Below are 21,829 nucleotides of genomic sequence, written 5' to 3' on the forward strand. Positions count from 1 at the left end.
AAATAAGGAAGTGAGTTCAGTTGAAAACCTGCAGAGGAAACTGAGACACACATTGCTGTGAGCCGAGTTTTTGTGGTCTGGAGAGAGAGACACTAAGCTACCGTTTTTTTGCGCTGCTTCTCTGTCGTGGGTTCGTGTTGATTTGTGGGACAAAAAGCCAGCAGTTCAAATGGGCTGAAGCAAGCAGTTTGCTTCAGTTTACTGCAGATCCATATGCCAGGATGAATAGCAACAGTAAATCGGTAAACTCCACTGCGATAAAAGCAGAGGTTAAAAGGCATGAATCTGTTCAGAATGCAATCAACAGACTTTTGAAGCAGTTTGAAAGGGTCGGGGATCAACAACTGCGTTCCGGCCTGAAGGTTTACCTCCACAGCATTCAAGGTAAGCTCATCTTTCTTACAGACGGTTGCAGTGGTGCTTAAATTTTGTTGCTTGTATTCAGGGAAGAAAGTAACATAGAGGCATAAAATCATCCTCATATGCTATATTGATAAATTATTTATTAGCATGTCATCAGATTTGGCTGCATGGCCTTATTATGCTCACTTTATTTTAAGTGATAAAGGATTTCTAGGTTATGATGAACAGATAAAGTCTTCATGACCTTTTAAAGTTTTGCATCTCAGTGAACACACAATGCTGTCTTTGTTTGACAGACTTTTGCCATGCTTTTGCTCAACATCAGAGGTGGGGTAGTGAGGAAACACGATGCGTGCGTCACGATAACATCTTCCTCTGTGCTTCCTGTCTCAGTCGGTGTCTCTGAGGGGAAGAGTCGCTCAGTCAACCTCCATTTTCATTCTCATTTCACTTGGAGGGTAAAAATTCACCTCCCGGTGGCCCGGTCTGTAGCGGCATGTATTTATCAGTCAGCCTCGGGACACAGGCAACCAATGGCAGCATCCCTCAGCAGCCATCGCCATGGCAGCAGGATGAAACCTGCTGTGTGGCCTACTTCCTGTCTGCCAATCTGCAACTGCCCTCAAAGCCACTTCCTCTCAGACAAACAGGGCCTTTACATGAGAAGTTTGTCATTTTACATCATTTCCTGCACTCTCTCCCTCCCACCCTTTTCTTGTCACTGTGTCACAATATCTTACAGTAGCATCGCCTGCATTTTTCAACCTCGCTCATTTGCATATCTGTTCTGCATAGATATGGTATACATGAGGTCTGACTAGGGCAAAGATGGGATGGAATAGAAAATAATTGGCTAACCTTTTGATTTCATCAATTTATTCATTAGCCTGTCACACTCATTACACTATTTCACTATGAATTGAAGGTCATTTAGACCCCTAATGAGTTGTTGGGACTCTGCGATGCCAGATCCAAAAAGCTTTGAGGTCTTTTTAGGATCTGCCAGATCTTGGCATGTTGTGAGAAGCATCCCTACGCGTAAAAGCATTCAATTGAATTTTTGCATAATTAGGTTGGAGTGTCAATGCTCTGGTGAGGATCAAAGCCGCTGTTCCCTCCATGGGGCCTGGATCTGTGAGTGGAGAGTTCAGTGGCGCTAGAAAGAGAGCCACCTCTCTGCTGGACTTAATAAGCGAGTGGGATGTGGTCAACTGACCGCGTGCCAAGGAAAAGGTGGAGAAAAAGAGAGAGAGAGAGAGGGAGGAAAGGGTGAGATGCTCCAGGGAGCAAAATGAAGACATTTAAATGAGAATGTGACTCATAGCGGCCGGCAGCGCTCACTGCAGCATGGCGGGAGAGTGAGAGAGGAAGATAGATGCAAGAGGGGTGAGGGAGGACAGCTCGCAGTGAAGGAGAAATGAAAAATCACCCAGCATGACCACTGCCCTTGGCCACTGCCCATCTGACAGCATCCGCCCATGGGTGTCGGTGTGTGTGTGTGTGTGTGTGTGCTTTTGTCTGTCTTTCTGTCTATCCTCCTATCAAGAGAGATAGACAGCAAAGAGAGGGAGCGTGTGTCTAAAAAATCTGCGCCTGAAGGCAACCTGATTTCTCCCTTTCCATATGTGGATATCTATATCACGATAATTTGATTGAGCATGCAGCACAGCCAGCTGCAGCAACCTCATGTGCACTCAGCTGTGCATGCCCCCACACGTGAGCACATCATTTCATCACACTTGTTACAAAAAAATTGGATTTTCACACACACATAATTTTAGCTATCACGTTGTTCCTCTGACATGATTTCCCCGGTGATGGCTTTAAATGCAGCTCAACTCATTCTTTTTTTGAGGCTTTATCAGCGACTCTTCTTCTGCGTTGGAGGTTGTGCATTTTCCCCTTGAGCCAAAGGCGGTTGTCAGAGGTCCTTTGTATTCAGTGTGAGTAGTTATTGCCCTCTCACTGACTGTGGAAGGGAGGGGGGGGGGGTGAGCAGGTGGGCAGTCAAATCATGTATTATGGGATGTTAGTGGGAGGTTGAGAGAGGTGCGCTGTGGGGAAAGGCACCCACTGATTTCACATCAAGGAGTTTTTTTAATCAGAGAGTAATTAACATGAAATTACACCCGGTAATAATTCGAGTGATGAACGTGTAATCATGTTTGCTGCAATGTTTTTGTTGTTGCACACGGCTTAATTGCAGCAGTTCCTTTTGTACTTTTGCACAAAAAATGTTGTTATTGGAATTTTCTGACTTGTATATTCCATATAATTCATGGCACAAATAGGTTATAAGCATAGACATGTAAGTTATCTTAAGTAAGTGCGTCTTTTAAAAACATAAAGAGAACATTTTACGTATACTATGTCATATCTATTAAAAATGGGGAAATTGCTTTGCTAACTTGGAATGGATTTGTTTCATTTACACAAAGATAAAGATGTATAAATCTATTTTATTTTATTTTTTTGCATTGTGTGGTCCCACTATTGATGTCCAATATGTCCTCATGCTCTCACCCTATTGCTTGGTTCGTGCTGTGAGTCCAGAGCTTACCCACTTCTGCTAATGAACACATGCTGTAGTAGGCAATAGACTACAGATCAATACGTTCACAGGAAACCTCTTTCTCTCGCTCACATGTACTGCGCACACACACACACACACACACACACACACACACACAGGCTCACACACCATTTCGATACAGAGGGAGCGATACAGAATGTACTAAAGGAGGAGGAGGAAGGAAGGACATGGAGGAGATGATTGTGCCACCAGAGCCAGGAAGATTGTAACACCTTAGCAACAAACAAGCCAAGCCTCCTACTGAGGAGGAGCCACACAGAGACACACAGTCACACACAAATACACACACTGACACACACACACACTTGCACACACAAACGCAGACTGTTGAAGGCAGATGGATGATGTTGATAATGCTATTCTGGCAGCTGTATAAATGAGACAGGGAATTGACACTTAGGAAAAAAACCCTGCCTGCCTCTCTTTCTTTCCTCCACAAACATGCACATCCATCTCTTTTACTGTCATTCTTGACCAGCCAGCTCGCCTCTCCCTTCTCCTTTTCCCTCTCTGCCACTGATCATTTCTCCTGCGGTCTCCCCTCATTTAGCAGGTCCAGCTTGTGTATGCTGCTTTACCACCAGCCTTCACCCACCACTCTGCTGCCTCCCCCCTCCTCTCCGGCACAGAGGGAGAAAGATGGAGGGGAGGGGATGTGGATAGGGGGAATAAGCAATAAAGAGCAGGGACCCTGCACAGTCTGCCTTCTGAGAGAGGCAGCAGGAGAGAGAGAGAGAGAGAGAGAGAGAGAGAGAGAGAGAGAGAGAGAGAGAATAGAGGAGGGAGAGGGATAGAAGAGAAGCAGGGTCCTCCTGCATTGTATGGATTGCCTATTGCAACAAGGAGGGGCATGTAGAGGGAGGGACACTGGAGATTCCTATCAGTGTGTTTGTGAGAGAGAGAAAGAGAGAGAGAGAGAGAGAGGAGAGCTGTGCATGCGCGTGTGTGTCTGCGTGTGGGTGTGTGTGATTCTGCTGTGGACCCGTTGAACCTGTGCGACGGTGTGTCTCTATCGGAAGCGTTCAGAGCCGGTGGAGCTGCTGAGCTGTGACTCGCCTCAGCGCCTCCTCTGTGCCGGCGCTCTGTTGTCATGCTCAACGCCTGATGCGCTCGGAGGACACAGCCAGCCGGGGAGACAGCGAGAGGGGCGTGATGGCCGGACGCACCCTGACTCGGTCACGCATCTCCACATATCCGCCGGGGCTTCTTCTGTTGGCTTCTCCTCCCGATCCCCTTCAGCCCTCATCAATGTCCTCCCTGTGTGTGTCCGCGAGACTGCCTGCCTTCCTGCCGCCGCGCTCTCTGAATGGATGCTGCTGTCAAAACACATGTGTGGCTCGGAATGAGAACCCATGATCTGGACTGGACTGCACACAGCTTTGGGCGCTCTGTACCATGCAGCTTTAGGTTGATGCTGAGGATTTTTTAAAGACTTGTTCTTGTCCAATTTGCAGCTGCTGTTTATCACCTTCTTGATGACGTATGACGCGGGGCAATTGTTTTTCTAATTGAATCATGATTTTTGCTCTGGCACAAGATGAGTGAAGCGGCTGAGCTGATCACCATAGAAGATGGGGGAGCTGCACATAAAAATAAGGTCAAGTAAATAATTACAAGGAGGAATGGCATCAGACACTATAATGAAGATTTATCTGCCTCAGTAGCTGCATGCATATGCATTGGATAGATGTGAACTGGATGTTTTCTAGGAACAAAAGAGCCGCTTGGAATGTACTGACAGTACATTCAAGGTTGTGAGGAACGGAGGAATTTTTTTCTGAATTCCAGAGAAATGGAAACCACAGTCAATGAAGCAATCCGTGACTGAAATTAGAATCTGAAACAGAGAAATAGGGAGTGGGGGGATGGATGAAACCAGTAGCATCTCTGTTGTCATATCTTCTGAGGGAAAACTTAATCTCCCTCCATGTAAGTTTTTCGTCTCTGTCTTGCTGTCAAGTTCTTTCGAGGAGTCACATCTCAACGCGCTGGTGAACTGTCAGTTGTCCATGTCACTGGTGTCTGGTTTCATTCATCTACTGTGTGTCTACTGAAGCCTGACCACATGAGCGGAGGCGGCACCCTGCAGCAACGCACCACCTACCTCATCTCCCTCACCCTGGTCAAGGTAGAGGCTGTGGAGGAGAATGGAGGGGAGGCCAAGAACAACACCCAGGGGAAAGGGGCCGAAGCTGGGCCAGGGTCTGGGCCAGGGGGAAGGGCTGGCGAAGAGGCCAGGGCAAGAGTGGAGGCTGAAGGTGGAACACCGCTGAGGGCAGAGAATGGAGCTGGAGTGGTTCAGAGACAACCGCAAAGTGCTGAAGATGCTGCTATTTCGAAGGCGGGGGAATTTACTGAACTCCAAGAGGGAGAGAGAAAAGCCCTCAGCCCTTTGAAAGACAAAGTACTCACTGTTGGTGATGTTCCAACTAAAGGAGGTGAAAAGCCACCATGCAACCTCACGATCCCCTTACCTGCGGAGAGAGCTACAACTCACAAGTCCAAGTCTGCGGAAACAGACTTAACAAGAGTAGAGAAGACGCTTTCCACCTCAGAGGCAAAGCAATGCAGATCTCCATCACTAACCAGTACATCGCCAGCGGAGGTGGTGGAGCCCAGCCGCACCCCGACCAGGAGCAGCTTCCCTATTCGCCCAGTGGGACAGCGGCCCGTGAGTCTGCTGAAATCACACAGCAGCGTGGCCACCCGTGGCCGGGAAGGGAGGGAGGGAAGGGAGCGCAGCCCCACCTCGGCCCAGAGCCTGGACCGCAAGGACTGCCGGATGCCCACCCGCTCGCCGGGCCCCTGCAGGGCCTCGTGGGCCGAGGCCAGCAGGGCCGAAGGGTGGAGGGATCTGCGAGACGAGGCCGAGCGAGTTCGAGCCGGGATGCCGCTGGAGATCGGAGGCGGGGTGGCCGCCGCGGTGAGAGACATTCCCAGGAAGGAAAGGTTGAAGACGGGTTCGGCCTCTCTGCCCGCCCCCGCCAGCCAGGTCCCCAAACCGCCGCGCAAGGGTAAAAGCCGCACCCTGGATAACAGTGACCTGAACAGCCTCTCTGAAGACCTGGGGCTGGCCAGGGAGGCCCAGGCTCAGCAGGGCCAGGGACAGCGAGGCTCCGCCAAGGACAGGAAGATGCTCAAGTTCATCAGCGGTATTTTCACCAAGAGCAGTTCGGGGGCAGCGGGGTCGTCCTCCACGGCGCCTCCTGTCTATATACAGAGAGATTCCAGTGAGGAGGAAGGTAGGCGGTCGCTCACTGACAACAACACATAAGCATTCACACACACATGCACACACACACACAAACACACAACCTCAGTGTCACCTCTTCAGCTGTAATTCCTCCCTTCATGTGGCTCCATGACAACAAAACATTATCAGAGAAACAGACATTCCTGTGTTCAATTCCATGCCAAGGAGTTATCAGACATAGCCATTTCATCCGTGCAGAGGCATCCATTTAAAATGAGTTGGGGTGGGGTTGGGTGGGGTGATCTTTTGAAAGAACCCCACACAGAATACATTTAAAGGCTATAATAGTGTCATGTGCCGAGGAAGAATTTCCCGAAGCCATGTGTGACTGTAAATTGACGACAGATGAAGTTCTTTGATCTGGGATCTGACAATAGAATCATCTTGGACAGTCTTAATCTAATTCCCCTCAGAACGCGGGCCGATTTCACACCGCTGGAGGGGTAATCTCTGCACGCACGCACGCACGCACACACACACACACACACACAGACACGCAGCGTGCACAGCATGGGTTTAAATCTCATAATGAAGCTAATGGTTGGAAGAGCTGCTGGCATGATCACAGATGGATTGCACTGCTCTCGGTTTATTTTGCCTTGGCTTTATTTCCATAAAACTGAAACGGTTGGAATGGGAAAGACAAGAAGCGATATTTGTTCACCCACGTCAAAAGGAAGTGTGGTCCCACAGCCAATAAAGAACATTTCTAATCCCATCTTTGATATTCCACCCACTGCATGTTCTGCCACTAAATGGGGCTTGTTTTTGGTTTTCCTTCTCTCTCTCTGCTTCTCTCTCTCTGTCTGGCATTCTTTTCAAATTTCATCATGTCAAAAAAGCCTTCATGTGGCATTTTAAGATGTAGGATCTGCACTGGTTGGCTGCGAGCTGCCATCGCTGCTTTTTTATCTACAGTGCGTGTTGGTGACTGTATCGTACAACAGTGTGTTTCTTTCACAAACATGTTTGCTCAAAGAGTGAGTGTAAGCCCGGAGTGAGAGTGTGTGCATGTATTCATTCATTCATTGTGTATTCATGCTGTTAGGCATGCACTGTGGATCCACTCATGTAGTGAGTCTATACACACACACACACACACACGCGCGCACACACACACACACACTCTGGGCAGGAGGAAGTGTTGCCATGGCAACCGGCAGGACTGCTGCTTCTGCCGCTGCTTCTACAGAGAGGCAGAGTCTGATGAAACAGAGGGGTGGAGGAGGAGTGGTGCGTGCGTGCGTGCGTGTGTGTGTGTGCGTGCGTGCATGACTGTGTGTTAGCATACGTTGACACAAGGAGGGAGGCTTTTGAAAACATTCCAGAAAAAGAATTAAGTTAGAGAATTGTCCCCTTGAATGTCAGCTATAGGCGAGGTGGGGGTTGCAGGGGATCGCACACGATTGGTTTGGAGGAGACAGCGTGGATAATCGGCTTTCCATAGAATGTGTGTGTCGAAGCAGCAGAAGGATCACACTGTCTGATCACCTTGGCAAGAGCCCTTGGTTTATGTGATCCTACCCATAAAGAGACCTTTGACTTGGGTTCAGATAGAGAAGGTCTGTGTGTCTATGTGCATGTGTGTGTGTATCTCTGTGTTGGTGTGCTAGGAGCTGCCTTTTTTCCCAGGAAGCTGCCTACAGCGGCAGCTTGTGTGTAAGCGCCTTTTTTCTCATCCAAAGCACATCGTCACCGGCTGCATCTGTGAGCTACTGGCCTGGACAGTGCAGCCAGGATTTAGCACCAGGCTCTAGTTTAATCGTCGTCTGTCTTTGAAAGATACATCACACACTCGCACCGCGCATAGTCGGCACTATATCTGTCCGACTTCCTCTGTAGTCGGCCAAGAACACCTTTCCCTTGTCTCCTCTGTCGCCTCTCACTCTCTTTTTCATCCCCTGCACTCCCTCCTGCTGTATTTTCTGATCTATTCTTCTCCTGTCTCTGAATAAATTGCTCTTTCTCTCTCTCAGTCTCTCCCAAGGCTTTCTCTCTCTCTCTCTCTCTGCTCCCTCTGAAGCTGCAGCTGGGTGTCTGGGTGTGAACGTCACATCGCATTGGGGGCATGCCACCTCTTCTGCCCAGCAGGGACATTGGCACAGCTGTGTGTGACCCTACCCCTCTTGACCATTGTGTGTGTGTGTGTGTGTGTGTGTGTGCATGTGTGTGTCCGTGCTCACGTTCATGTGTTCTTTCCAGTACAGAACACTAGCGTGCGCAGCCAGGCATACAGTCCAGAACATCTCAGCGTGTCTCAGTTCATTGTAGTTCAGAGGGCGAGATGCCATTCAAATCCACACAGGAGCAGAAACCTTTGAATGGCAGCTGCACCATATAGTAAAGGGCATTGTAAGCCATCACATAACTGCCCGTCATTTACTGTACATGGGGAGCAAAGTGGATAACCAGCGATGTGGCTGCACGTTCTCGGACCCCCGCTGTGACTAAAAGGTTATTTTCATTAAGAAGACCTGCCAGGCCACACATGTGCTCATAGCTACCAGTCAGCCAGCAGCTGTGTGATTTATTGCTCTCCCACTGGCCATTATGACGATTGGCCTTTTTACTGTACATGATCAAAATGATGAATCTCTCTGCCTCTCTGACTGTCTGTCTCTGTCTTTCTCTCTCTAGTAAATATTGCCAACAGCCAGGAGTGGACCTTAAGTCGATCCATCCCAGAGCTGCGACTGGTAAGGCAAAAGTGTTGTCGCTAACTGGCACTCACTTCCAGTATGCACCTGAATTAGAAACAAAAGGATTGTGGCATTCCATTATACAGTAGATGTTGTTACAAGAAAATTCCATAAAAATAGTCAGAAGGCACCTTATAACTAACAATTATCCAACTTGCTGTTACACCCAAAGACATCATTCCTATCACTTCAACCTTAGGCCAAATTGATTTATTGACCCTGCAAACATACCCTTAGGATGTATAAATAAGTCTCTATCTCTGTTAGCTTATTAGTTCTGGCTAAAAACATGTGATTGTCTAATGGCGGAAATCCCAGATTCAGATCACCACCAAAAATCTGCTGACAGACACACACACTAACATAGGTGTTAGTGACATAGTTGTTATTAGTGGTGTTGAGTGTGTTCCTGTTTAGCCTGAGTTATGTCTGATATCATGCACACTGACTGAATGACCCTGTCTTCATGTTAGTGTGTTTCCTTCCTCCTTCTCTCAGGGCATTCTGGGAAGTCTGAAAAGTGGCAAGTCAGCACTGGTGAACAAATACATCACAGGCAGTTATGCTGCACTCGAGAAGCCTGATGGTAAGACACACTGCACAAACACCGCACAAAAGACTGTTGAGTTAAGTAGTTTTCAATATAAAAAAGAGTGCTAAATTTTGCTTATAAATCGTAAATATTACAGTAGCTGATTTTGATTTACATAATGGCTGAGTCCATAGCCTTTCTGTCCATGTCACTTTATCGTTTCATATGTAAATAAAAACCTAAACATTATCTTGTACTTTGCTTTTGCGGCCGGTCAAGTGCCTTGCAAGTTAATGAGATGTCCGAGTAACGTGTTTCCCAGCCTGCTCTGTGATGCGGCTTCATCCTCTCTAAAAAGCAGCTGTGTCGCGCTGCCACTGACGGTGTGCTGGTGGCTGACTTGTCTGTCATTGTCATTGTCATTGTCCTTGTCAGGCGGCAGGTATAAAAAGGAAGTGCTGGTGGACGGACAGAGTCATTTATTACTGATCCGGGAGGAAGCTGGACCACCTGATGCACAGGTGCGCGTCTCCGTGTGTGTGTGTGAGAGAGAGAGAGTGAGAGAAAGAGAGAGAGCATGCATAAATTCTAATACCTGCAGATTTCATCATCTATCAAGCCCTGACGCTCCCCTCCTCTTGCCCTCCTTCTTCTTCCCCCCTTCAGTTCAGCAGCTGGGTGGATGCGGTGCTCCTGGTCTTCAGTCTGGAGAACGAGGCCAGCTTCCAGGAGCTCTACCAGCGCTACAGCCAGCTCAGCGCGCACCGCTCCGACGTCCCGGTCATAGTGGTCGGCACCCAAGGTCAGCACACGAATCACACGAATCACAGCCAAGTAGATTTACATGTTGCGGGACGTTGTTATTTGTGTGTTGTATGGCTCCTCCTGACCCTAAACCATTCTGAACTGTCTAACTGTCACAGGGCCAAGAGAGAGAGATAAGTTAATTTAATTGGTAAATCTATGAAGCTGCTTCCCCAACATTATTGTCCTACTACAAATGAATGCAATCATGCAAAATGACCTCTAGACCTAGTGTTTTATAAAGAGCATATATTTATGGACTTATTATTTTCCGGGAAATTAGTCATGCAACATTAATTGACTAATTAACTAAAAAAGCAACTGCGCCGACTAAAACTAATTAAGAAGGAACAGCCCTGATAGTGGTTTGATATGGCCAACAGATGAGTATAAACTGAGTATATTCAAAAATAAGACATTAGCCCAGACTTTATTTTGCATTGTATCCTGTTAATGATCTGTACATACTGAAACAAACAAACCAGTATTGTGACTTGGTTGCTGAGTTTTCTATTCACTGTTCCATTTTTACTTCAGACAAAATCAGCAGCACCAACCCTCGTGTGATCGAGGATCAGAGAGCCAGACAGCTGTGTATCGACGTGCGCCACTCCCTGTTCTACGAGACCTGCGCCACCTATGGGTTCAACGTCGACCGCGTGTTCTCTGAGGGTGAGTTGAAAAGAAAAACCAGACATCAATACAAAAACCACAAAAAAGAAGAATTTAATTCAAGAATATGGGGTAAAAAAAAGACTAAGATTAAAGCCAAGATGTCCATGTCTCCAATCACACAAATTTAACCTTTTGCAGGTACAAGTGAGGTGTTTATGGAGGATTCAATTAAAATTATAAACCCAGTAAAAGAAATCAGATGATCCAGAATCAGATCCTGATGCAATTCATTCCATCTAGCTGGAGCAAAACATTTAAAAGCTTTTTTGTCGAGTCTTGAGATCTTGTGATACAATTCCTTAACCTGTACTGTAGAAGTGATGTGAGATATATGGGTGATTTTCCTTGGGAGGGCTTTGTAAATCTAAAGTAAGCAGTGCAAGTCTCTTCTGACAGAGAAGACCAAGCTACCCTCTGGTACAAATCACAGTGATGTGTCTGAAAGCTGTCATCTGTTGTAAATCTCAGAGGACTATGAGATAAAACATCTAATGATTTAAGTGTATATGGTGCTGCATACATGTAAATAGTGTCACCATACTCCCATACCAACAAGAATATTGAATAATTTGTTACCCGATCGTCCGAGAAGAACAGTTTTTGTGTCTGTAGAGAAGTTTTTTGCAACGTATTTTAAAAGACAATTTATCATCTACCCAAGATGATCGCTGTCTCTTCCTCCCCCCTCAGCTGCCCAGAAGATCGTGGCTCAGAAGAAGCAGGCGGCCCTCCTGGCCTCCTGCAAGTCTCTGCCCAACTCCCCCAGTCACTCCGGAGGCTCCACCCCCGGATCAGCATCTTTCCCCGGCCAGGTAACGCATTCAAACACCTGCGTGTCCAACGGGAAGAAAGCTGCTCTTTGTTTTCTAACAGATGACCGTGTCGTTTTGAAATCCTCCACTGGGGTTTTAATGAGTACCACGAGCCTGAGGGACGTGAAACTTAGTCAGCACATCAAGGGCTATAATGCAGTTTCAGTTAAAAGGAAATGAAAAGCCTTAAAGCTGGAGTTACGAGTATGTCGCGCAGCGGTAACAATGTAATCAGGTATGAACACTTAAACTTCTTCACCCATGGTTATTGTTTTTCTGTCTAGGTAAGCACAATCCTTTTCCACTGTAGCCAAATATTAAATAAGACCTAATTAAAATAGTACACAGATGATAATCGACTAGCCCTGCTGGTGTTTTGCTCAAAATTAAAGCAATATTTCACTTTGGTTGAACATTTTCATTTTTCTGCTCCCCACTTTAGAGGTTCTGGAGCATCTTTCCCTCCAACATCAGTGGCTTTAGGAATCTGCTTTTACTGAGCTACTCAGGGTTTCAGTTTTTTCTCTGCATATCTCAACATTGATAATTGCAAACAGGCAAAGTCTGGACTGTTTGCAATTGAAAAGTATGTTCCAGAGCAGAAAAGGAAATAATATCACCTCAAGAATGCTTTGTTTCCCTTGTTTGTGGATATGTTAGAAATGCATTTTTTAAGATAGATTTTCATAATTAAAGTAAAAATGTGATGCTCGCTACGGATCTTGCAAACAGACAATTGTGGTAGTTGAGCGTTCACCCATGGAAGAGATATAGAGGTACATTATAAGGTTACAGTCATCCAGCAAAGTGAAATCTCATCCCATCCCTCAGTCCCGTCTCCAGTACAGTCCATCACTTTCCCTGCATCCATCTCGACTTCATGAGCATCACATTACCCTTATGCACATTGATCGACGACTGCAAAATACAATCTGTCGATCCTCACCCACTTTTTTTTTGTGCAAATTTTGTTTCACCTGTTTTGTCCGTTTCATCTCACCATATCAATTTCAGCCCATTCTCTCTGTCCATCTCTCCCTTCACGTTTCTGTTCCCATCCCTCCCACCCTCCCCCTCCCCCCCGACCTCTCGACCTTCCTCCCTCTCCCGGCTCCTCCTCTCAGGCCAGTAATGGTCAGAGCAGCGACTACCCCTACTCCCTCCCCTCCACCCCTGTGGTCGGTCACAGGGAGCTGCGGGTGGCCGCGGGGGGAGAGGGGGGCGGCAGTGTCAACTCGCGCTCCCTGAAGAACATCCCCCACAGACGGCCCTCCCTCTTCAAGGTCAGTCGTCGCCAACTGCCTCTCTCATCGCACCTTTTCTCCCCGTCTCCTGTCATCTCACGCTGTCATGTCGGTCCCGTGCTCCGCCGTGCGCTCGCCTCCCTCTCTGCTGAAATCTTGCAACTCATCCCTGTCTCTGGATCTCTTTCAGAACCGAGACTCGGAGAAAAAGGCCGCCGATCCTAAAGGAGACCTAGGCAGCGGGCGGGCCATTCCCATCAAGCAGGTTTGTTTGACATCACAGCGCAGAGTGAAAGCGATGATAAAAACAACAAAGGGTCTGCAATGAAGTGGGTATTTACATGCTTCAGCATCCTCGCGGCGCAATAATACGTGCCAATTCCCTCTTCACCAACAAGAGGGGGACCAAACAGAGCAAAAATACACACACCTATTTATTTTATCTTACATAAGCAGCACAAAAAAATCTGTTGTTTCATCTTTTCAACCTTTCTCAAGGGTGTTCTATTAATAATGTGGAAGTGCTTTCAGCTATTGTTGTTGGCTGTGTCGGGCCGCTCTTTCTGTTACACTGCTACACTTTGAATAGGCTTTGCTCTGGTGTGCTGGCTCTAAATCAGGCAGATAGGAGCAGATGCAGAGCGCTGCTTGCTCTGACCTTGGTCCTTGTTTCTGACAGAGCATCCTGTGGAAGAGAAGTGGGAGCTCTCTGAATAAGGAGTGGAAGAAGAAATACGTCACCCTGTCCAACAATGGCACGCTGTCTTACCACTCCAGCTCCAGTGTAAGAGAACACCACGAGAACACCAGATCGATACAATGGTGAAACGGCTGAGGGAGTTTTCACTGTGCAGAGAATATCAGCAGTTCTCTAGTTTTGCCCACAGCTGTCTGGGACTGCATGGAGTTTCACCTTCAGTAAAGGTTCAACACAGGCCACATTTTCAGGGTCCTAAAACATCACCAAATATGCCTTGAATCTTTTGCTTAATATGGTCCCTTGCAAAAAAAGTCACATGTGGGTTTTCACAGAACACATGTGCTTTCTAGACACATGTTGGTTTTCACATGCGAACAATTTCTAGATGAAGTGGTTTTTTTCCGATGTGAATGTTTTTTTTTCACATTTTCACCTGCTGTTAGATATGTCAATATTTGTGTCACATTGAAAACTTCATTTCACACGCAGAGAGACAATTCTCAGGTGAAAATGTCAATGGGGAAATTTCACATGTTCACGTAGGAAAACCAACATGTGTCCAAAACGCACACGTGCTTTGAATTCACATGTGGGTTTTCACATGTGACTTTTTTGTAAGGGCGTTTATTCTGAAAATATTAAAGGTGATGCAACATTTGTGATAGAGTTTTTCATTTATATTTGCTTTGAAGGAGACTTTAAGTGTCACATGGACTAAAGGCTGTTTCAGAGAACTTTACACCCCACCAAAATAATCTGTATCCCTGAGGAGAATTTCTGATGTGTGATATTTTGTTGGTTCCAGGACTACATGCAGAATACCCACGGGAAAGAGATTGACTTGCTGCGTGTGACAGTGAAGGTTCCTGGGAAACGTCCTCCGAGGGCCGTCGCTCCTGCAGGGCCCTCGGCCGGCCCGTCCCCCGTCCCCACCGGCTCCGCACCTGGAGTTAACGGGCTGAGCAAGGAGCTGGCAACCACTGAAAGCACCGGTACAGGTACTTCATGTAATCTGTGCATGTAAACTTCTTATTGAGGGTCTAAAGTTGGGGAATTGTTTCATTTTTATTTATTGTTTCATAATGTGGGCGTTGTGAAGTCCTTTGAGACTTTAACTGTGATTAAGAGCTACACAAAGAAACTTGACTTAAACTTGTGTGCATGTTGTGGAAATGTTCCGAACTAAATTGGACATGAAGGGGGGACATATGAAGTTATATTGTATTGTATTGTATTGTATTGTATTGCAAGCTACAGTATAGCAGAACTTTATTTATATAGCACCATTCTAACCTTTCTAAACTGGTTACAATGTGTTTTACAATGGGATACTAGAAAAATAAGAACACAAAACAGTAGAACAGTAACACATGGTATGGTACAGTATGATATGGTATCATATGATGGTATGGTATGAAACAGTATGGTATATACAGTATATGCTATGCTGTGGTATGGTACCATAGCATAGTACAGTATGGTATCATATGGTATACTGTGATGTGGTTCAGTATGGTATGGTGTGGTATTGTGTTGTATTACATGGTATCGTGCTTACTTTTTTAAAATATAAATGCCTCTCTCTCTCTCTCTCTCTCTCTCTCTCCATCAGGTGCTCAGTTGTGTCCAGCCAACCTGCCTGTAGCTGATGACAGGTCAGGTGGTCTATCCCCTCAAGGGGGGGATAGAGGACTTCAGCGCTGTCCCTCCTCCTTGTCCACCAAGGCACAAAGTGTTGGTATGTACTGTAGGAAATAAAAACGCTTCAGACCCTCTGCCTGCTAGAAAATACTTTCTAGCTGTGAGCTCTGGTAAGACTGTGCATGGTGTCATGTATGATTCATTATTTTACACCCAAATGTCAGATGCCCTTGAAGGAACAGCCAATCCCTTCGCTGGAAAAGACCCCAGCCAATCATCTCCCATGAGCGACAGGAAGAAGAACAGGAGGAAGAAGAGCATGAATCAGAAAGGAGATGCAGCCGTTGGGCAAGCTGAAGGTGACTTAAAACACAGATTTACTTCAGTTTTTACCAGGAAAAATCTGACTGTTAAAGCACTACTACTACTACTGCTAGTATACTACTACTACTACTACTACTACTACTACTAGTGGATAGGAAAATGCATCAACAGGAAAAACAGCATTGGTGGAAGCTAAATAAATAACTAGAAGATAAAGTGTGTAGTCCAAAATCCCTATGGAAAATATGAGTGGGATTTGCAAGAACTGCCAAAAATAGTCTGTGCTACACAGAGTCTTTCTAGCTATAATACATTTTGTTCCATGAAATAAAATACATCAACTAACATCACCTTTGTGAATTTTCGTCCTTCAATTACTTTTTATATCGATTGTTGCTAGCAAAATGCTAATGGTTTGGGACAGAGGACTACAATAGCTGTTAGCCTGTAGCTAGCATCAACTGGAGATCACAACAACTGGAATAGAACTAACAAGAACAAAGCAATTATAACTATATTATGAATAATATCAACTTTAATAACTATTCAATGCAACGGTATGAAAATCGTAATAATTTCATCAGTGCTATTGCAGTCTGCTTTGCCCAGTGATTAGCATTTCATTAGCACAAATCAATATGAAAAGTAACTAAAAGATCAAAATTCACAAAGGTGATGCCAGTGGATATATTTTAACCTCTGGAACAAAACGTAATAGTCTATGTCTCGTGGGTATCCATTCAACACAACCTTTATTTTTAGCATTTTTCGAAAAGCCAGTCATATTGTCCACAGGGATTTTGGACTACAAACCAAATGGCGGAGCTGCTAATCTAGGGCATACAAAATGAAGCAAAACGATGACTTCTGCTCTAAAAATACATTCAAGAGAACATCAGTCACAAGTTTGCACGGATATGTTTTTTGGGCCTGTTTGAAGCAGGGGAGCGTTTGATCCTCGCCGTCTTTTGAATATCTCCTGGAAATGCTATTATAAATAACCTGAACCCATCAGACGATATGTATGTCTACTACAGTTTTCTTATGCCTCTGTGCTCCGCCTCTGCCTCTTCCCCCTGTAAGGGTTTTGTTTAGTGAAGATGTTTTGTCTTCTGCTGAAAATGTCTTTACAGCCTATTCTCACCACTCGTGTTTGTCTTTCTCTGTTTTCTCTTCTTCCTTTTCCTGTGCTTATCTCTTGCTCTGCAGCCAAACGCAAAATGTGGAAATTAAAGAGCTTTGGTAGCTTGAGAAACATTAATAAGACAGGTAACAAGCGAGGGTGATGGAACCGAATCAGCTTGTGTTTCTGTTTTACATGCAGTATCTTTTTTTCTGTGCATTTTCCTTTCTGTGTGACAGCCGCATCACACATTTGAGTTGTTCATCGGCTTGTTTTCATAATAATAACCCCAAGAGTTTTCTGTTTCCACCTTCCATCAAATTGCTCTTTTGTGTTTTTTTTTTGGGTGTAATTCCTTCGTTGGCAACGGATTCATAATCCTCATTATAATAATCCACGATAATTCATTTCTCCATTTGCACATTGCAAATCTCAGTTGTGTTTGTGCTGCCTGCCTTGTCCTTGCAGAGGAGGAGAACGCAGACTTCATCATCGTGTCGTTCACCGGGCAGACGTGGCACTTTGAGGCCCAGAGCCTGGAGGACAGAGACTCCTGGGTGGCGGCTATAGAGAGCCAGATCCTGGCAAGCCTGCAGTCCTGCGAGAGTGGCAGAAACAAGGTGAAGAAACTCACACAATATTCCCATCAGTGGATGATCCAGTGGGGTTGTATGGATAGTTAATAATCATTGGCAGTCACCCTTTATAGAGAAAGCTGTTTTTTGTACCTAACATAGGCTTAAATGCCATTTGTTCTCTAAAGATAGGTACAGCTTATCTACCTGTGATGTGCCATGCGTCTGTGTTAAGTGCTATGTATCTTTGCGTATCTTTGTGTGTGTGTGTGTGTGTGTGTGAATGTTGTAGGCACGGAGGAGCAGCCAGAGTGAGGCAGTAGCCATACAGGCCATCCGTAATGCCAAGGGCAACGGTCTGTGTGTGGACTGTGAGGCACCAAGTGAGTTCTTAGACTTGCCCTCACCCTTTTTCCTCTGCATGTGTCCCTCTAGCTGCAGACTTATTCTGTAAGTTCAGTACAGTCATCCTTCTTGTAACCGGTCTGTCTCTCTCCGTCCCTCTTGTCCTCCAGATCCCACCTGGGCCAGTCTTAACCTGGGGGCGCTGATCTGCATCGAGTGCTCAGGGATCCACCGGAACCTGGGGACGCACCTGTCCCGCGTGCGCTCACTGGACCTGGACGACTGGCCCGGCGAACTCACGCAGGTCCTGGCCGCCATCGGAAACCACATGGCCAACAGCATCTGGGAGAGATGCACCCGGGGCAGGACCAAACCCACACCGAACGCAACACGGTGGGCACTAGTGGAGATTGCAGTCAATACTTGCAAATGAGCCAATATGTTAACAGTTCTATTGCTTCTTACTACAAAGTAGGAAGGAGGTTATGTTTTCACTCCTGTCTGTTTATCTGTTTGTTAGCAAGATATCTCAAAACGTTACAAATGGATTTGGCTGAAATCTGGCGGACAGAGAGCAGTTGGCCCAAAGATCAGTGGCTTAGATTTTGGTGGTGATCCAGATCTGGGATTTCTGCCATCAGATGATTTTTGTTTTTTTGCCATAAGTATTATGCTGAGTTTATGCGCTGGTGAGAATGTCTGACATCCGGGGCTTCCAAGCCGGCTGCTAAACAGCAGTGAATACACCTACTGATTTGTCGGAAAATCAAACCCAGAAGACAAATAATAAACAAACTGTTACAGAGCTTTGCTGGAAGATTGTTCAGCGTTGGTGGAGTTTTGTGCTCCACCAAGTGCCTTGTAGTTTAAATCTAAATTAAATATGAATATGTAATATAATGACACTGAATTTGCATTCATGTTGATTGCGAAACATCTGGCAGTAAGTGTGCTGCAGCAACAAGACATCCATCCGTGGAGAGGTGCCATGGTGCATGCTTTACACTTACACTTTGATGTTTTGATGTGTGTGTGTGTGTGTGTTACATATGCATGACTGGCTCTCCTGTGTGTGCCTCTTTTACCAGTGAGGAGAGGGAGTCGTGGATTCGCGCCAAGTACGAGCAGCGGGTGTTTGTGGCGCCTCTTGTGTCGGTCTCGGGCGTCCAGCTCACAGAGGACGCAGGCTCCGGCAGCGTGGCGGTGCGGCTGCTCTCTGCGGTGACCGAGAGGGACCTGCCCCGGCTGCTGCTGCTGCTGGCCCACAGCACCAAGGAACAGATCAATGCCCATCCGGCCGGGTCTCCTTCGTCGCCTCGCACCGCCCTGCACGCCGCTTGTCAGCTGGGAGATGTAGTCATGACCCAGCTGCTCGTCTGGGTGGGTCTCTCTTTTCTGCACAAGTCCACTCTGCTTCTTCATATTGTTAACTTTTCAGATAATACAGGGAAAATAGACAGGGGGAGAACAGAGAAATTTCACAATACAGCAGGACCTTCTACTTCTTCTACTCAGATTTAGAAATGTATGCATATTGTATTGTGTTATATTGCAGCAATGCTTGTTGTATGCATAGCAACCTGTTTCGTGGCACTGAAAATGAATGTTAATGATGTGGTGTAGGTTCAAAGAGAAGCATTTCACAGCACACTGTCTCACCTTTGGAATAACACACTGATAATTAGGTTTACGGTGAACAAATATCATTGAATAGGTGCAGTCCTTATTGTTGGTGAATGAACACATGAGCAGTGGTTAACAGTTTGAATCTCTCCCACCCGCAGTACGGAAGTGATGTGAAAGCAAAGGACAGCCAAGGCCAGACCGCCATGATGATGGCCAGAAAAACGGGAAGCAAAGGCTGCGTCGATATCCTGGTACAACACGGCTGCCCCAACGAGACGTCCCCCACCACTGCCACGCCCGTCCTCTCCCGCCGGTCCAGCACTGCCAGCCTGGGTCGGACCAATTCCAGGAAACGGGTGTCGTAGCTTGGACTGAAAATGCTACCACACACGGGCCGGTGGCAACATGCAGATGCACATAGCTTAGAAACCTTAGAAACCATGGATACAGACAGAGCTGACTTTGGGGAGGGCTGTAAGAACAATGACTATGGGCAGGGCGATAACATGCTATATAGTACTAAAGAGAAAACTTTCCTTTCTGAAGACTGAACAACATATCAAACAACTGAAAAGCAATATTCACTCAATTTGTTGATGATAGATATATTGCTGAAACATGTGTTGTTGTTGACCTCATTTCAAAATGACTCAAGTAGAACTTTGTAGCTGTCTTTAGTAATTTTAGAGCAGACAGTGTAACTGCTTCTGTTTCACTTCCTCCGAAAGAAGTGCAATAATCCAGCTATGATGATGAACGGGCAACAAGCTGTCCGAGTTGATTGAGACTGAAAGTGGATAGAGCAAACTGTGTTGGCTGACTGTATGGCCACTGTCGTGAGAGAATTAATGCATTGAGAGGGTGATGCTTTCTTCAAATTTGTTGTGACTGGACCAAAACAGTTATTTTTCTTTGGCTTTACAAATAAAGTATAAACATACGGTATGTCATGTTGTTAGTTATGTGTGCCTGTTGCAACAGTACAATGGTCAATTTGACCGATATAAATTGTTTTTCAGTGATGAACCAACTGAAATAATTATGACATTCTACTTAGACTAGAAAAATGAATGGTTTGAAATATGAAATATGTCAGTGTTACTCTCACAGGTTAAAGATATGACGTTTTAATATACTGTAAATGTACCTACTACATACTGTATTTAATGTTAAACTGTAATGAACATACAACTTAAAAGTCAGAAAGAATAAGACTCAATTTTGTAAATGGTTTCTTACTAGTAGTTTTGAAAATATATGATTGTCAAGTTTGTTTTTTCATTGTCTTTTATAATTTCTTATTCTCATACATGTCATGAAAGCATAGAAAACAGTAATCGGATGCTTTTACATATATAAACATGTGGCTATTTGTTGAAATTTTTATTTGGGATAGACTAAAGACTACATGAAGATTATGACATTAGATGAGGCAGCAACATAATCATTCATATCAATGTTGTGTAGGTCTCCCATGAATTTCCAGTGAACTATGATGAGGTTACATAGCAAGGGAGTGTCATTATTGACACTTTGTGGGTCATGTGAAACCTTCATGAGCTAAAAGAAATGGTGACCTAAATAAAATAAACTTTTTTTATTAGCATTATTATTATCATTTGTGTTTTGCTTTGTCTTTGTGTATGGGCCGAAGTGTATATTTCCTAACGTTTCTGTTTGTTATATATAATTTTCTATCTTCTTTATTGCAATGAAACATCCAGACTCTAGGTGGCGCCTTTACTGCACTTTTGTTGACATGCGTCACCAATATGCGACGACCACCGGAATCCCTTTGAAAAGAATAAAAGAGAAGAGTGGTATTTACCAAATACGTACTTCCTTCTATGGGTAAGCAACAGTAATAATTTATCATAAATAGGATACATTGACGAGAAGTTGATTTTAGTATCGAAATAAGACTGTTGAAACTGTAATTTAGTTCACAGAGTTCCCATAATGTGTCTGGAATAACAAGCTAGGCTAGCCAGCGTCTGTCTTTGCTCCTTGTTTGGCTATATCTAGCTTGTCAACGATGGAGTGGAGGGTAAACCCACCTGCATTCACTTAACCCACCTTTTTAGCCTGACATATGTCTTTGCGATGGAAATTCATAGTATAAACCGTGGAAAGTAGCATCAAACTGATGTAACTCAGTGATTTTCTGAGAATAGCATTGGTTTTGTTTATATTGGTGGACTGGAGGTCATAGATTACCCACATTTATTTTTATAACTCATCATTGTCTATAACGATAGTTGCTTCTTGCCCACGGTGAATAATCAGCTGAACATGACTTCCTGCATGTTTCTAAGCAAGCACAAGAAAGGATTTTCATGTGATGCCACAGCTGGCTGTGTAAATGCAACAGCTTGTTTGGAAAATGGCAGTGACTCCTGGAGTTGTGACAGGAATAACGGTGATCCTGCTGGTGGTGCCTCGCACCAATCACCTCTGATGATTTACAAATGACTTATTCATATTCAGGTATACTCAAATGTATTTCTAAAACACCTTTAA

The 21,829-nt window shown here is 45.3% G+C and overlaps 1 protein-coding gene across 3 annotated transcripts; it reads left to right on the forward strand.

The window, feature by feature from the left end:
* The first annotated feature begins 40 nt into the window (after nucleotides 1–40).
* agap2 (ArfGAP with GTPase domain, ankyrin repeat and PH domain 2) lies at nucleotides 41–20,927 on the forward strand. Of its 3 annotated transcripts, XM_078288265.1 has the most exons (20): nucleotides 5,022–5,252; nucleotides 5,331–6,198; nucleotides 8,847–8,905; nucleotides 9,407–9,494; nucleotides 9,876–9,961; nucleotides 10,107–10,242; nucleotides 10,782–10,916; nucleotides 11,610–11,731; nucleotides 12,856–13,014; nucleotides 13,166–13,240; nucleotides 13,655–13,759; nucleotides 14,481–14,673; nucleotides 15,288–15,413; nucleotides 15,541–15,675; nucleotides 16,850–16,909; nucleotides 17,232–17,383; nucleotides 17,631–17,721; nucleotides 17,854–18,076; nucleotides 18,772–19,063; nucleotides 19,468–20,927. In XM_078288265.1, the coding sequence occupies exons 1-20, from the start codon at nucleotides 5,022–5,024 to the stop codon at nucleotides 19,672–19,674; spliced, it is 3,543 nt and encodes a 1,180-aa protein (XP_078144391.1). In that variant the 3' UTR covers nucleotides 19,675–20,927. The 3 variants fall into 3 exon arrangements, with proteins under 3 accessions (XP_071771553.2, XP_078144391.1, XP_078144390.1); XM_078288264.1 differs by having other exon boundaries at nucleotides 5,022–6,198; XM_071915452.2 differs by lacking the exons at nucleotides 5,022–5,252; nucleotides 5,331–6,198; nucleotides 16,850–16,909 and adding an exon at nucleotides 41–384.
* The last annotated feature ends 902 nt before the right edge of the window (nucleotides 20,928–21,829 follow it).

The sequence above is a fragment of the Centroberyx gerrardi genome, chromosome 14 (assembly GCF_048128805.1).
Source record: "Centroberyx gerrardi isolate f3 chromosome 14, fCenGer3.hap1.cur.20231027, whole genome shotgun sequence".
NCBI lineage: Eukaryota > Metazoa > Chordata > Actinopteri > Beryciformes > Berycidae > Centroberyx > Centroberyx gerrardi.

What these genes read in the sequence shown, in the direction of transcription:
- agap2 (XM_078288264.1), top strand. Translation starts at nt 5,022, where the DNA reads ATGAGCGGAGGCGGCACCCTGCAGCAACGCACCACCTACCTCATCTCC. An exon ending in CAGCATCTTTCCCCGGCCAG is followed by an intron (nt 11,732 to 12,855) that starts GTAACGCATTCA and finishes TCCTCCTCTCAG; the next exon opens with GCCAGTAATGGTCAGAGCAG. An exon ending in GCGAGAGTGGCAGAAACAAG is followed by an intron (nt 17,384 to 17,630) that starts GTGAAGAAACTC and finishes TGAATGTTGTAG; the next exon opens with GCACGGAGGAGCAGCCAGAG.